Source organism: Leucopleurus acutus (assembly GCF_964270905.1).
Source record: "Leucopleurus acutus genome assembly, chromosome: 15".
Taxonomy (NCBI): Eukaryota; Metazoa; Chordata; class Mammalia; order Artiodactyla; family Delphinidae; genus Leucopleurus; species Leucopleurus acutus.
In genome coordinates, this window is record NC_139157.1 from 25389507 (window position 1) to 25406038 (window position 16532).

General features: G+C 39.7%; 1 protein-coding gene across 5 annotated transcripts in view; it reads left to right on the plus strand.

Moving 5' to 3' along the window:
• The window catches only part of NHSL1 (NHS like 1), a 238315-nt gene that overhangs the window by 206858 nt on the left and 14925 nt on the right, over nucleotides 1-16532 (plus strand). For 3 of the 5 annotated variants that reach the window (XM_082855970.1, XM_082855971.1, XM_082855972.1), the window contains exon 4: nucleotides 9336-9525. In XM_082855970.1, the coding sequence (XP_082712096.1) occupies nucleotides 9336-9525 (190 nt within the window). Of the gene's footprint in view, nucleotides 1-9335; nucleotides 9526-13925; nucleotides 14058-16532 lie in introns of all 5 variants that reach the window. The other 2 variants (XM_082855973.1, XM_082855974.1) reach the window with 1 other exon arrangement.

Sequence of the window (16532 nt, forward strand, 5' to 3'; positions counted from 1 at the left end):
GAAGGGACAGGTAAGTTAACAAATGCTTAAGGGACAAATGGTCTGAGAGCAAAATTAGGATGAAAAGCACGTAACTTGCGTTCAAGAAATAATTAAGCATCTATTGTGTGCTTAGGATAGAAGCACTCTCCTAAAATGAGAGCTGCTAATAGGGCAAAAGTTAAGGACATAAATTAGAAGAGAAAACTTAGGGGACGTCTGTTTTGGTTATTTATTCTGGCTAATCGTTCCAGAATAATTATCCTAATGCAAAACATTTCCCAAGTAGGACTTGTGTTTATGGTGTGGTGAAAGGTATTTTGCTAATGATATCCACATACATCTTTCAAAGTAGTGGTGTAGTGTAGCAAGAAGAGAAATTGCTTGAAATATTTCCAACTATATATGTTATGTATATCATTAAACAGTAAACATGCTGCATGAAAAATGCTGTCTGCAAAGAGATTCAGAAATCTCACAAAATACCTTTTTATTCAACCGTGAAATCAAAGAGTAAGGCATTGCTTTAGTATTGTCCTAGCCTTGACATTTTTTTGTTCTTTCAGTTTTCAGTGTGTACCAGGTACTACCAAAGAGGTTATTCAGGTATTTGAAGAAAATTCTGTTATAGATGACAGAACACTTCCTTGAGAAGGCATTTCTCCAACTGCCATTGCTGGAGGTTATGTTTGATGAATACCTTCACTGAATCAAGGAAACATTCATAGAGGCCCCATTGTCTCAGAAGAAAGAATGTCAGTCATTATTCAATCTCTTGCATAAAATTCCCCCCCAAACAGATAAATTAGACTGGGATTGTGGCAATAAATCGTTGGCTCTAATGGTATTGAGAGAAACAGAAACTTTCTTTTCTAGTTTCTGTTTTTCTTTGAACTGGCATCTCAGGTTCTGTTTTAGTCTTCACTGATAAGAGATATTTAGATTGGAGGAGGACTTAGAAGACGACAGAAGGACAGTAGCCTTACTCTGTGACTGCACATGGAGGAGGCTTGTATAAAGTGATGCTTCAGAGCACCGGTCCGGGGCAGCTTTTCCACCTGTCGAAGCTGGTGGCCTTGGCAAATTGCTTCCCTCTGTGAGCTTCAGTTTCCTCAACTGTGAAGAGTCATAAACGACATGTTCTGGTTTTGCTCAGGACAGTCTGGTTTACAGCTGCTGTTCTGTGTGATGATTCAAAGCACCCCTTTCACTCTCAAAGGTGTTCTGGTTCTGATAATATATTGCATGATTACCTCACCCACCTTGAGGATGATTGTGAGGTTGAAGTGAATTAAGGTTTGTAAGATCCTTAAGCATGGTGCCTGGTGCATAGTATATGCTCAAATGATGATGACTAGTGTCTTATAAACTGTCTGCTTTTATGAAAATTGGCCACTCTTTCAGTCACTCTGAGTCTTTTATTCTACCCACGTAGAATTTCCTACCTAAGGCAATGAATTTGAGAGGTTTCAGCAATTACTAAAAAATTTCTAATTGTGTCTTCACAGGTTATCTACGTGTAGAACTACCAGTGGTTATACTGGTACTAACTTTACAATGATAGTAAAATGCTTTAGAACTTTTTCAAAATTATATCTCATTTTCACAAGCACTCCCATGAAATAGGTACTTTAATAATTATTACTATCATTGTAACCATCTGGAAACTGAGACTGAGATATATGAAATTACTTTCCCAAGAAGATCACATAGCCAGAATGAGTCAGAGGACATGACCCAGGGCTTCTCACCTTACATTTCATTTCTTTTCATTGAACCATATTGGTGAAATAAAAGGGCAAGATTACTAAATTACCCAGTGCCTTCACATTATGCCTGCCGTTGTCATTTTTCCTTCTATTTTTGACTTGTCTGATGTTCATTCATTCATGCTATTGTTTTCAAAGACCATTTAAGTCCTGCTTGGTCTCAGTATACAGACAGGGCCCCTAGCCTAGGGTAACTTACCATCTAGAAAACCTTTACGACGATCCTAGATACAGTCACTTCTCACTGGGTCTCTCTGGGTGGGTAGTTTCAGGAGGACACAGTGGAAGCACAGGGGAGTCTTTGCCGGCTCCTTGTGTTCACTGCTGTGCAGTCTGTGGCCCTTGTTACTCTGCACCTTTGCAGGCAGGGTGGGAACATTGGGGTCTGTCATTTCCAGGCCTTTATGCATTCAAACAGTGAGGCTGTCTCTCATAACTTGTTCCGGTTTCTCTTGCTACACACATCCCATTAAATTGGAATGGGCTGTATTCATATCTGCCCTCCATTCTAGACTGGGGCAGGACAGGGGGACAGACACACAGCGTTCTCATTGTGTTGATCTCTTATTCCCAGTATGGAGCCAAGCACCTGGCACAAAGAAAAGCTCAGAGGCTGGGCTTGGTGCTGTGTGTGAGTCTACTTAATACTTACGGCAGCCATGCAGGGTAGCCTGCATTGTGCGCATGTCACAGATGCATCTTGGAGGGATTACACCACTTGCTTAAGATCACATAGCTTTTAAACCCTGAAACAGAGTTCTCTCTCTCTTTTTAAAAAGAGCATTATGTGGTATAATTTACATAAAGTAAACTACACGTCTTTAAAGTATACAATTTAATAAGTTTTGACATATTGATACATACAGGAGACCATCACCACGATCAAGATAGTGAACACACCCTTCACCCCCCAAAAGTGAACTAGGATTAAAACCCTAATCTGTGACTCCACAGCCCCTGTTTTTCCCTCAAACAATGAGTGTATGCGGAATTGAGGCTTAGCTGCAGCTCTTTCCTGCTAACTACTCTCTTAGGGGAGTTTTGAATTGTTGAGATAATAGGAAGAACATCTTTTTCAACCCATCATCCATCAGTAAAAGAGTGGATAAATAAATGTATTAGAATGGAATGTAGGCTTCAGTGAAATGGATTAACTGTAGCTCACACAACAACGTGGATATGTCTTCGAAACAATGGTAAGTAAATAACACTACAAAGAGAATGGTACCATTTTTATAAAGTCAAGCAAGTCTAAATATGTAATTTAGACATATTTATGCACACACATAACAACAATTTAGGGAATGATAAATAACATAGAATTCAGGAGAATGGTTACCTTGGGGGAAGCAGGGAAAAGTTTGGGGTGGATGCAATTTTTTGGTACTATTTTAAGTCATGAGTTGGGTAGTAGGGTCTTAAAAATTCATGTTATTTTGTATATATGATTTATTATAATAAAAGGTCATTAAAAGTAGGAAATTACATTATCACTTTGAACATTTAGGTTCACTTAATATGTGATCGTTTAAATCCAAAATATTTTAATTCAGTACAGGGTAAGAAAGTTTAGAGCCCATGATAAAGAGGCTAGGTTTGTGGTAATATACTGAGTAGGAGAGAAGGAACAATTGAAATTATTTAATAATGTGAATGTGGAAACCACCTCCTGGCCATCGTGGAGCTGCTGGATGGGCCATGAACTGTGCTTCTGTGTGGATCCCCCCAAACCACTACCCTTGGTTTTTGTTGTTGGGTCCAGGGCCCAGGGGGCCCGGGGGAAGAATAAGGAGAGAAGAGAATGAAGTCAGGATGTCTTGTGTCTCAGTGTATTGACGGTGGAAGAAGCATGTAGCCAAAAAAGACTCCAGACATTTTGGCACCTTATAAAACTGTCTAGAATCTTTCAAAAGAAAGAGTTGACCCAAGAAAGATTTAATTCTGGAGAGAAAAACACCATCGACTAAGTAAGTGTCCTGTAAAAAGGACCGGAATGTATGTGGTTTTCCTCTTAAATGCTGCTCTATATAGTTTCATCTGTTCTGTATCTATTTTTATGTAATAATTGCTAAATGAATGCTAACTTTAACTCTGGCTATAATTAGGTTTTCTAATTTTTTAAAATTTATTTACTTATTTTTGCTGTGTTGGGTCTTCGTTTCTGTGCAAGGGCTTTCTCTAGTTGTGGCAAGCGGGGGCCACTCTTCATCGCGGTGCGCAGGCCTCTCACTATGGCGGCCTCTCTTGTTGCGGAGCGCAGGCTCCAGACGTGCAGGCTCAGTAGTTGTGGCTCACGGGCCTAGTCGCTCCGTGGCATGTGGGATCCTCCCAGACCAGGGCTTGAACTGGTGTCCCCTGCATTAGCAGGCAGACTCCCAACCACTGTGCCACCAGGGAAGCCCAGGTTTTCTAATTTTTAAAAGCATAGCAGATTTAAAAAAAAAAAAAAAAAAAAAACCCTGGGTGGGCACATGTGTTTCATAGTTAAGCCCACTTTTTGGTAACTTGGCCGTCTGCCAAAGAGACCATGTTTCAGGCCCCACCATCCATCTGGTGGGAGCTTGTCTGATTTCCAGACAGGACCTAATAGTCTCTGAAATGCAGGACTTAACAGCATCCAAAATTCACAAAACAACTGCTGGTATGGCAGGTGATCTCCCTTTGTGAATTAAGCAATTTGACACAAGAAATCGAGGTTTCTTATGTTTCATTTGTGACTGTCCATTCCTTCCAGGATAAGGATATGGGGTGTTAATGAACATTACTGATCAATTTACAGTTTTTAAAACTGCATTTAAGTTCTGAAAGCAAGACCACTTTAAACTCAATATTTAAAAAAATAATTTACCCTGTACCGAGGGATCCCTTAACATGAAGCATGGTGACGCTATTTAAGTTATTCTGTTCTCAACACAGGGAGCTTGAGTTGCTCAAAACATACAGCTGGTAAATGACAGAGCCAGCATGATGATACTGTTTTTTACTCCAGAGTGTAGTGTTCCACCTGCTACACCACACTGTTGACTTTACTCTAGCTTTTTTAAAGGTTTTGTTCTTATTCAGAGATATAAATGGAGATTTTATTTTTATTTTATTTATTTTTGGCTGTGTTGGGTCTTCGTTGCTGCGCACGGGCTTTCTCTAGTTGCAGCAACTGGGGGCTACTCTTCATTGCGGTGCGCGGGCTTCTCGTTGCGGTGGCTTCTCTTGTTGTGGAGCATGGGCTGTAGGCACGCCGGCTTCAATAGTTGCCGCACGCGGGCTCAGTAGTTGTGGCTTGTGGGCCCTAGAGCGCACAGGCTTCAGTAGTTGTGGTGCACAGGCTTAGTTGCTCCCCGGCATGTGGGATCTTCCCAGACCAGGGATTGAACCCATGGCTCCTGCATTGGCAGGCAGATTCTTAACCACTGTGCCACCGGGGAAGTCCGGAGATTTTAATTTTACATAGAAAACCTAGTAATTTATTGCAAATATTGCCAAGTTGTTATTTTACACTGTTTGACAGCAGAAGCTCTGAGGGCACACGTGGGTTCTAGTCCCAGTTGCCCACTTGTGAAGTTCCCAAAAGTGAAGTTGCTTTACTCCATTTCCTTATTTACAAAACAAGGCTAATGCTGTGAAGATTAAATGAGGTACCAATTCCTATAAAGCCTGTAACCCAGGGCAAGGCATTGAACAATCAGTTACTAAATGGTGACCCCCTTTTTTAGCTAAAATTGTGAAATAGCTCTCTATGCAATTCTGATTTAAAGCCTTCTGAAACTTACATTCTCATGGGAGAGACAAACAAGGTGAATAACTAAAATATATGCATACTGGTGATATGTACTGCAGAGAAAAAAGAAAGCTGAGAAGGGGGATATAAAATATTGGGGAGGAGTTGAAATTTTAGGTAAGTGGACAGGTAAGACCTCAACAAGAAGGGGACTCTTGACTAAGCACCTGAAGAATAAGAAGGTGCTATCTGTGAGGATGTCTAAGGGAAGAGCAAGTGCGAAGGCCCTGAGGCAAGAGAGTGCTTGGTTTGTACAAGGAACTGGATGGAGGATGGTGAGGCTGGAGTAGAATAAATAAGGGATAGAATAGTAGAAGATGAGGTCAGAGGTAGCAGTGGGCCAGTTCATAGGTCATGTTGGGTCTTGTAGGTTATAGTAAGGATACTCAGGAGCAGCCATGATCTGACATATTTTATTTATTTATTTATTTTAAACATCTTTTTTGGAGTATAATTGCTTTACATTGTTGTGTTAGTTGCTGCTGTAGAACACAGTGAATCAGTTATGTGTATACATATATCCCCATATCCCCTCCCTCTTGCGTCTCCCTCCCTCCCACCCTCCCTATCCCACCCCTCTACGTGGTCACAAAGCACCGAGCTGATCTCCCTGTGCTATGCGGCTGCTTCCCACTAGCTGTCTGCCTTACGTTTGGTAGTGTATATATGGATCTGACATATTTTAAAAGGATCCCTCTGGCTTCTGTGTTGAGCAGTAGACTATTAAAGGGGCGGTGGGGAGAAGGGGAGGGTGGCCAACAAGGTCAGAGCATGGAGACCAGTTAAGAGGCTAAGGTAATAATCCAGAGCAGAGCATTACAGTATCCATCTTAATGGAGTGATTGTGATGTGTTCGGCCATTGAGATGATTGAGGTTTCTCCTGTTCCCCTGCTGCATTTATAAATGCTGAGAAGGATGGGAGTCAGATCATTCTGGAAGTTGTACCATCCTGGTTTTTTATTTCTCTGTAGTAGATTGTGGCACTGTATAACAGTCTCATTTGCATATAACTTTATCTGTGACCTGCATGTCTCGGAAGTTTTCTTGCAAAGGAAGGGAGCACTTTATAAAATAGATGATCTCAGGGCTTCCCTGGTGGCGCAGTGGTTGACAGTCCGCCTGCCGATGCAAGGGACACGGGTTCGTGCCGCGGAGTGGCTGGGCCCGTGAGCCATGGCCGCTGAGCCTGCGCGTCCGGAGCCTGTGCTCCGCAACTGGAGAGGCCACAGCAGTGAGAGGCCCGCGTACCGCCAAAAAAAAACAAAAAATGATCTTTGTCACTTGTCATACTGGAGCGGTCCCTGCTCATCATCCCATGGCAACGAGGCTAAACTGAAGTACTATTGCACTGTGACAGTTTTCAATTCTGACACTCTCAGTCAACTGAAAGAAAGGTAGGTTACTAAGGCTGATGAGCCCCATTGAGCCAAATACAGACCACAGAACAGTGCTTCTCCACCTCCCTCGGCAGACGTCACACGGAAAAGGGAGCCCTCTCGGTAGGGTGTCACCATGCTATTTATTCTCCATCAAGCTGAAGCTTTACTTTTCTTTCAGACCTTTTTGATTAGGATTTGTTTCTTATGGCCTTTAAAATTTGTGCTATATTTCAAAGTTGCCTGAAAAATTATTTCTGTGTATAGATATCAGAAAATCAGAGTAACCTAATTTACTAAACTGAGATTCAACTTCAGACATGTGACCTTTACACAAACTGCATGAAATTCTCAAATAAAATTAATTTTAATTTGTGTATCTGCAACATAAGGGTAGATCATGAGTATTATAAATCAAACCCAACGCGAGTGTCACAACTGCAAAAAGGATAGAAATAATTGATTTACATCGGCATGGCTTAGCTGCTGCTGCCGATTCAAAACTCCCTTTGATTGCCTCTCAAGGATCTGTAGGAGTTGTGATCATTTTAACCAGTGTTGGGTCAAATATGAATAGATATGGTGCAATTTAGTATCATCATAGGATGTCAGTAACATATGCTCATTATAAATTGAGTATATTGTCAATTTAATTACACACATTTCACGTTTTCCTTAGGTGGCAAAGAAGCTAGGTTATCATTTTATACACTAATAATATAAAGTCTCAAATATCGAGATGTCTGTTCCTATGATTTATATTTTTATTTCCACGATGCCTTTCCCACAGCTCTCATGTCACTAGGTTCACGAATCCCTGTAGTGGCGTGTGGAAGGGAGGGAGGATAGCCCTTTTTTACAGCCAAGTAAACTTCAGTGTTCAGGAACAGCTTCAAGATCAATTAACTGTAAAGTGAGTGACCTGAGGCTTTGGATTCTTAGCCTAGAGCCCTAACCCCGCACCATCCCATTTTCATTAGCCCTTGTGTAGTCTTTTTCAGATTTGTGGAGTGCTAGTAGTTGTAGGATAAATACAGATATTTTGCAGGAGGGTTAATTCAATAGCAGTAAACAGAGGTGGCAGTGTTCTTTTGTTTGAGATATCTAACTAATGCATTTCTGTAGATGTCTTACTGATGTCCTCTTGGAAACTTGCGTTAAATCCAGAAATGCATCAACACATGCTTTTTTTTTTGTGGTACGCGGGCCTCTCACTGTTGTGGCCTCTCCCGTTGAGGAGCACAGGCTCCGGACGCGCAGGCTCAGCGGCCATGGCTCACGGGCCCAGCCGCTCCGGGGCATGTGGGATCCTCCCGGACCGGGGCACGAACCCGTGTCCCCTGCATCAGCAGGCAGACTCTCAACCACTGCGCCACCAGGGAAGCCCAACACGTGCTTTTTAAAGATAGAAAAACCTTCACAAACATAACGTTAAATGAAAGAAATAAGTCACGAAACAGAAAATACAATATAATTTCCCTTAGAGAAAATTCAATTACAGGCAAATGAAGCTGGGGTGTTAGGAGTCAGGATAGCAGTTACCCTTTTGGGGGGCTGTGTGGTTGAGGGGTGCTGAATTGACCTGGGTGCTAGTATTCTAGGAAGTCCCTTGGGAAGGTTTATTGACTTCTCATTTTTAAGGAAAACCCGTCTTAACTGCCTTAGGTGGTAGTCAGTTTAAATGCTTTTGACTTGAAGAGCAGTCCTTAAGCATTTATTATGATTATAACCTGCCATTTCCCAACAAAAGTCAATTACCCTTTTTTGTTATTGTTGCTGCTGTTCCTGAGACCGTCACATTTCTTTTGAGTTCTTGGTGTTTTCTTGTCATAGAACCAGCTGCTGGAGCCATGGTGAAGTTCATCATAAAATGCTTGCCAAAACAACTTTCTTGCTTACACTTTTTAAGATGTTACAGGAAGAAGGGTATTGACGAGGGCTCCCCAGTTAGCATGTTAATCTGTATAAAAACAGACACTGCTAGAAATGTTTTCACGGGATTTGATAAGACTCCAAGCAGAGCTTCAGTCAGCTTCTTATAATTTAACAATTTCACACTGATTTTTTTTTTCCCCATATAAATGGTTTCCGAAGAGCACAGATAGTTGAGCAACAAAAGCTCTATCATTTTCAAACTGTTCTTTGAGGTCAGAGCCTAAAGGAAATGAGATTGAGGCTTAAAAAATTTTGTGGGTCAGCAAAACCTCATGGCTTAGAGACTAAGGCCTCTGCAAATCATATATATTATGGGTCATACTCAAAGTGATGAACACTTCTCTTGCAAACCGTTACTTCTGTCCCTAAATGTGACCAATTTTTTTCTTTATGGCTTGCTTCAAATCAGTTAAAAAAATTTTTTTAAAGAAATGTATTTTTAAATGTTTCTGCCAGCATTTACACATACTATGGCTTCCTCTCACTTTTTTCCCCTGCAGTGTTCTATCTCTTCGTCGGAAGAGGAAAGACTTTCTACCAGGAGACCTAAAACGCCAACCTCAAGTGACTTCTCTGACTTCAATACTCAAACCAACTGGACCAAATCACTTCCCTTGCCAACACCGGAAGAGAAGATGCGACAGCAGGCCCAAACAGTCCAGGCTGATGTAGTTCCTATTAACATAACTGGTATGCTTTGCTCTGCAGGCAGGTTCCAAATGTTCTGGGAGAATGACTATGGCTCTTTGTTTGTTATATGCTCTTAGCATGTCATTTATACATCACAGGTAAATAGCTGTAGTCTGACTTCCTGCTCTTTGTTTAATGAAGGGAATACTAAAACATATATATGTGTGTGCATGTCAAATATATATTGCTTTTAGATTAGAAGACTCTATGTCATCAAAGGTTGATGTCAAAGAACTCAGTGGTCCAGCCATTCAGCTGAAGTGTTTCTTTTAATTGATTTGCCTTCTAAAAATATTTTGGCCATATGGGAATATCTTCCAAATGTGATCTTGGGTAAGAAAAAATTAGGTTTACCTTCTTAAGGGCTATTTTAACTGATTTTTAGAAGTGAAGATATAACACTTTAGTGATATTTCTGAATGATTTGCTTACCTTCTTGTTTTCTCAAGTAGAAAATGAGAAAAATTACTTGAAATAAAAATATCAAGTGAATTAATAATAACTATAAATATATATTTTTAAAAACTTAATAGGGTGGTAAAATTATATCTTGAGCTCCATAATTTGAATTCTATAACCGTCAAATAAAAATCCATTCCTTCTGAATTTAAAAATATCATCTATGATAATTAAAGTGACAACAAGGTACATAAAGTTCAAAGATAGTATTTCACAAATGTAGAAGAACTGTTAAAAGATATCAAAACTTTTGTACTTTATCACTTCCATAGCCTGCAGAGAAGCTAGGTCAGTGGTTTGGGGAGTGTACAAAATGCAAAATAGACACGTTAAGAGTTAGTAGCTTCAGCCATTAGACTATGTGTTCAAGAGAAATAGTTTACTGATAATTATATTGATAATCAGTCCATACAAAGCCTGGCTTATAGGGCCAGAACCTAAAAAAAATCAGGTGACCAATAAGGATAAGTTTTCATAAAAAATTAGGATGAAAACCCATAGCACCCTTGCTGTGTTTCTGAGGCAACTGCTCTTGACTACTTAGAAAGCTTTTTGCCATGGCATTGGTGGGACTAAAAACATTCTGTAAGGGACTGAAAACATTCTGTAAGGAACTGAAAACATTTTGATAGTTACTGATGAATTTTTTAAAACCTTACAGGATGTTTAAAAATTACATTTAAAACTCTATTTGGAATTCCGGAGAAATTTAATAAATAAGTACCTGAATTATTTTAAATTCCATGTGCATTTTTCCATATTTGCTATACTTAAGCCTTAAAGGAATAGCATGGCATTTCATTCCATTTTCTATAAAAATAACTTTGATTTTTCTGAGTGTGATTCTCATTTACCTAGATCATATTTTATTTTTATTTTATTTTTTTTGCGGTACGCGGGCCTCTCACTGCTGTGGCCCCTCCCGTTGCGGAGCACAGGCTCCGGACGCACAGGCCCAGCGGCCATGGCTCACGGGCCCAGCCACTCCGCGGCACGCGGGATCCCCCCGGACCGGGGCACGAACCCGCGTCCCCTGCATCGGCAGGCTGACTCTCAACCACCGCGCCACCAGGGAAGCCCTAGATCATATATTTTAAAGATATTTTTATACGTAGTTACGTTTCAGAACAAAGTACAATGTTTATTGCTCAATGAAATACATGGTGCATATTTTCTACAAGATAATGCATTACATTATTTGATTGATTAAATGCAGCAGAAATGTAATTACATTATATATGATTAAATGCCTCAGAAATAATATTATAAGATAAGATTGTGCTATGAAATGTGACAGTCCTTAATGGAATTAGGGTAAAATGCATTATCGTGAAATTAGGAAATTTAAAACAGAGTAACTAGAGTTTTAGGAATAAAGAATAATTTGCAGTGAAATACATTGTCACAACAGCAGACACTGTCAGTCTCTTTGAACTTAATTCTCTCCTGTGTGACGACTAAGTGGATATGAATTACATAGAGTTTAAAAGGAGGGCTTGAAAATGCCACACAGGAAAGGTGAATGACAGTAAACCAATGAGCATTATGAGTTAGGAAAAAATGCAGTTTAATTCTGAGTGGTTAACGTTTTTGGAAATGTAGAAAGCAAATACCTAATTATGTATTTATTGATCCATTTTCTAGATCCGTGTGTTCACATATACACACACATTTCATAAAGAAGTAATTTTTCTAATATTCTGGTATAAATAAGCATTAAATTTAAAATGTTTACTTTTAGTGGTTGAATTGACATAGGTTATACAACTTCCTGCTCTTTAAACGATATATTTCTAAAGCCCTAGAAGACTTTTGAAATAAAAATGTAGCTTCCTGTAGGGCATTGTCATGTGTTCATTTTTTTGGATGAACATTGACCTTCTATTTGGTTTGCAGTACAGTTCAGCAGAGGGAAGAATGCCAATAAATACATTATTTCAAATCCAGAGAGATGCTCGCCAGGCATAGAGGTAGAACATTAGCACAGTGATCTGCTGGCTTGAAAATCAGTTTAATCCCTTTAGTCATAGTCCTGTGGGACTCGTCATGTTCTAAGAGTTGAGAAAAAAATGTTTAAAATAAAATGTACATATGAGTATGTCCCATAGTCGGCCATGTGGGATAACAACTCTTCCACCTGGAAGATAAATAGAGTGGGTAAACATACTTAAGCACTTCTTACAAACTGCCTTTGTACTGATGTTCGAGCTAGCTAAATTGATTTCTAAGGAGTAACCATGACCAACTAATGCCATTTTTCAATGAAAGGGAATAATTAAATTCCTCTCAATTCAGTAGATATTTACTGAATAATTGCTTTGTATCAGGCATTGAGCTGAATGCCACAGGCGATGCTATAGTACATGATTACGCACCCTACCCTCCAGAAATGTATAATCCAGTGGGGGAGACAGTCCTTTTAGGTCACGATTCAAGATGGAGTGTCGGCGCCAGTAATGGTGTATGTCTTAGATGTTCATCTTCATGATTTGTTTCTTAATTTCTTTGGAGCTTGGGTGGTTTATCTTTGTTTTAGTTTAGGAAGCAAAACTGGAGACTAAATGCAGCTGTCTGTTAATGTTCTGTCCATTCTTAATGGCTTGATCCAAGAAAATGTTTTTCCTCTGCTTCAGGGAACTAGTGGACCAGTGAACTCCTGACTTGTCCCTTACAAGCGCCATGTATGCTATTGTACATAGTGACCCATTTATCACAGTGATGGTACCTTCCAGCGTTTCAGGGTCTTCTCTAAGTCATTTCTGGTTTTCTCCATTAGGAACAGAAGTGTGAGCATTTTCAAGTTTGCAAGCGCTTATCTAAGTTTGTTGCTTTGTAGGTGAAATGTGTTTTGATCATTCAGATCTTTTATCCTCTGTTTTGACTAGAACCTTATTGGTTCTATTCACAATTTATTCCCATTAAAATAGAAGATACATTGTTTACACCATACCCACTTTGAATGTGCGTCAATATTGCTAAAAAGACTGAATAATTTTTATACTTTTCTTAAAACATAAAAGTATGTATTTTGTGTATGTATTTTTTTTAATCTCTTTGAGAAGAACCATTTAACAAGGTCAATACTATAAAACTTTCTTTAATTAAACTGATAAATTTAAAGCAGACCAATCAATAACTGATACGTTACTATTTTATGGTTTCCCATGATGTGTTAATCACACAGCTTACACGCTAGAAAGAAAAAGAGTCCTGTGGATGTGGCATTCTGGGTTTGGTTTCAACATAACTGAAATGAGTTTAGATCAGCTTTAAAAAGTGATTAAGAAACGGCAAGAAGCAGTTCAGCTTTAACAACATCAGTGCTTCTGGGTCTCATTGTGATAAAAGTACTTTATCATTATAAGGCTTTTTCTTTTCCATTATCATTGTATCTCACACCATAGCAATTACCACAGTCTATCCAAATTATCAGCCTCCTTGATGGAAGAAAAAGCTCTTCATCCAAAATTCTTGATTTGTTTCATCACATAGGACAAGACATTACATTGGTCTCTGGAGAGGACCAGATGAGTCAAAGGTATTCATCGCTGGCACTGCGTACACACTGACGTTAAGCGTGATTTCAGTGACCAGAAGACCTTTGTAAAGTACTTCCAAAATGATACGTTTTTTAAAGAACACAAAATCACTTTTCCAGTGTGTTAGTCACCAGTTTGTACTTGCCACTCCAGCTCATTTGCGAATGAGCTCAAGGTGCTTCCTTCGGAAGGACACACACGTGGAAGTTGGAAAATAGCCTTATGGTGCTAATGTGCTTGCCTTCCTTTTTTGCCCTTCAGCATTCATTCATCATCGTATGACTGGCTAACATCATTATTAATACCTTCTTATCATTTTACAACAAGCTTCTGGAAGAAAGTGCATGGTGTCGCCTTGCTTGAAAATAACCTTGCTTTGCTTGTTCTACTGCTCTACATTAGGGGAGAATTTCGATCGCCAGGCCAGCCTTCGGCGGTCTCTAATTTACACAGACACTCTGGTAAGACGACCGAAGAAAGTCAAAAGGAGAAAGACTATTACAGGAGTCCCTGACAGCATACAGAAGGAGCTAGGTATGGCTCATCAGAACTGTATTCTGTTGCCCCTCATTGCTACTCACCATTACTACGCTAACCTCATCGGTGGTGCTTATGAAATCGATACATTCTGATAGCCTTTTGGTACCCCAAAGGGCCAGCTTCTTTCCTGAATGAAGCACTGGGTACAAATCTTAACATCCCATGCAGATGATGTATTCAGTTTTGTTGAGAAGGTAAGAGAAGACTATTAATCGGGATGATAGAAATTTAAGTTATGTCATCATCTCTATGTACCTTGAACAGTGGGCATTCCCACAATAAAATTGACTTTCAATTGAGAGCTTAAGTCTTCATGAAACCAAAAACTTATTCTAGGACTTCAAATTATGAATAGAGACTTCATTAGCTGTACCGACAATATCGGTGGCATTTTGTCATCAGAGACAGCAGTATAGCATAATTAGTAAATACCAGTACAGTAGAAAATAGTCACTTATGTGGGCTGGTGCTTTATTGGTACTTCGGTGAAACAATTTCATAGCTTTTTGATTCAGTATTTTTCAACCTTTGATAAAAAAAAAGAAAACGAAAAATACTTTCGGCTGGTGGAGAGGGTGATTTACTTCGTTATTCGCTCATACATTTTGTTTCTGCTTCTCTTTATATATGCTTTGGATAATCCTTTCCTTCTTTTCTTTCTATATTCACTTCCTCTCCCTGTTTTTTCATGGCCCATCAGGAATGTCTGCCGAGATAGCAGGGCTAAGAGCAGGGGCTCTGGTGCCAGGCTGCTTGGATTTAAATCCTATCTCTGCCAGTTACTTGCTGGGTGGCCTCAAGCTGGTTACTTCACCTCTCTGAGTCTACTTTTTCATTCAAAAAATGTGGCTGGTGATGTTACTAGAACCTACCTCATAGGGTTGTTTGAGGATTTAATGAATTTATACAGATGAAGCACTTGGTGCCTGGTACTACTATAAACATAATAGCTACAATTACAATTATTGTATTCAACTAAATACTACCTATCTTGAAACTTGCCTTTTTCTTTTTGGCCAACCTGTGGACTTCTTTCCTTGTAATTACTTCACCTGGTCTTTTTACTTTTATGTGCTATTGAGGGCTATACTCTAGAAACTCCTAATCATTATTTCTGAACTTGCCTATTAGTCTTTTAATCAAAATGAGTTTATCCTAGCAATATTGGTATATGTTATAGCAGTTCGAGGTAGCATTTCAACCTCCAGGTGCCACAGACATACTCTTGTGTGTTTTTTCCTAACACCCTTGCCTAAATGCTTTGTATTAGGGAAGGAAGTCTCACTCTTCTGCACCCCGCGTCTTCTCTCTTACTGCCATCCAATTCTACAGCATGTGGTCTCTGCCTTCCAGACTGTAACAGCAATGAGACAAGAGTAGCGATGCTTCTCCTCTGCTCTAGGTAGCTCCAGTAACCCCGATGACATACGGGTGCTCATCTTATCCCATAACACAGGAGTTTCATCACAAACAGAGGCAAGATTACATCCACAGGATTTATGAAAGTTGCTTCTGGTTCATGCCCTCACATCTGCCTCCTTTAGTGGGCCAGGGCTCCTGTATCCCATTCTTTCAGGCTCTATTTTTCTCTCTCCTTTAGATAACAGCTAACTAATTTGAGAAAAAATAATATGTACTAGTATGTTCAGCAGATATTAATGGGCTACGTTTTTACAGAACTCAGGTAATATTTATATTTTAACTGATCTTCTAGGAGATGAGCCTTAACCTAAAAAAGTGACTTTAAAGACAGCTCTTTGCAAGATAACAAGGTTGATGTTTCCAGGTAGCTACATTTTGAGTGGCTTTCCACCCAATATGGGTAGGTTTTGGATGGCTTTGTGCAGAGTATAAGAATAGTTTGGCCTGAATAAAGACAGACATACACATAAGTATTCAATATGCATTATCTATCTATCTATCCATCCATCCATCTATCTATCTATATTTCCAGAGCCTCAGAGTTAAGAACTTTTATCACTTTTATTACTGAACCAACCAGTATGGAGCCAGTAACTCAGTTGCCTCTTTGACCTTACTGGAAGGATCTGATCAGCTAGGTAAATCATATCTTCTGTAATTTTAATATTTTTAAAATCAATGACAGAGTCTCTAGGGTCTGCATTCATTTCTCTTTTGCCCGTAACATGGGAACACCACTAATCCTAGGGGAAAGACGATAGCTTTCCCGACACCATCTGTGTTGTGAGTGTTACCAGATGTGAGACAGTTGATGTCATTGCACAGTTGATGACATGTCCTGGATCACCGCTGGAGGTCAACTGAGACAGCTGTATCTAAGTTAGAGCTAGTTTTTTAAAAATAAGACAATTAGACAACCACTCTAGTTTTTTGTGTTTTTTTTTGCGGTACGCGGGCCTCTCACTGTTGTGGCCTCTCCCGTTGCAGAGCACAAGCTCCAGACGTGCAGGCCCAGCGGCCATGGCCCACGGGCCCAGCCACTCCCGG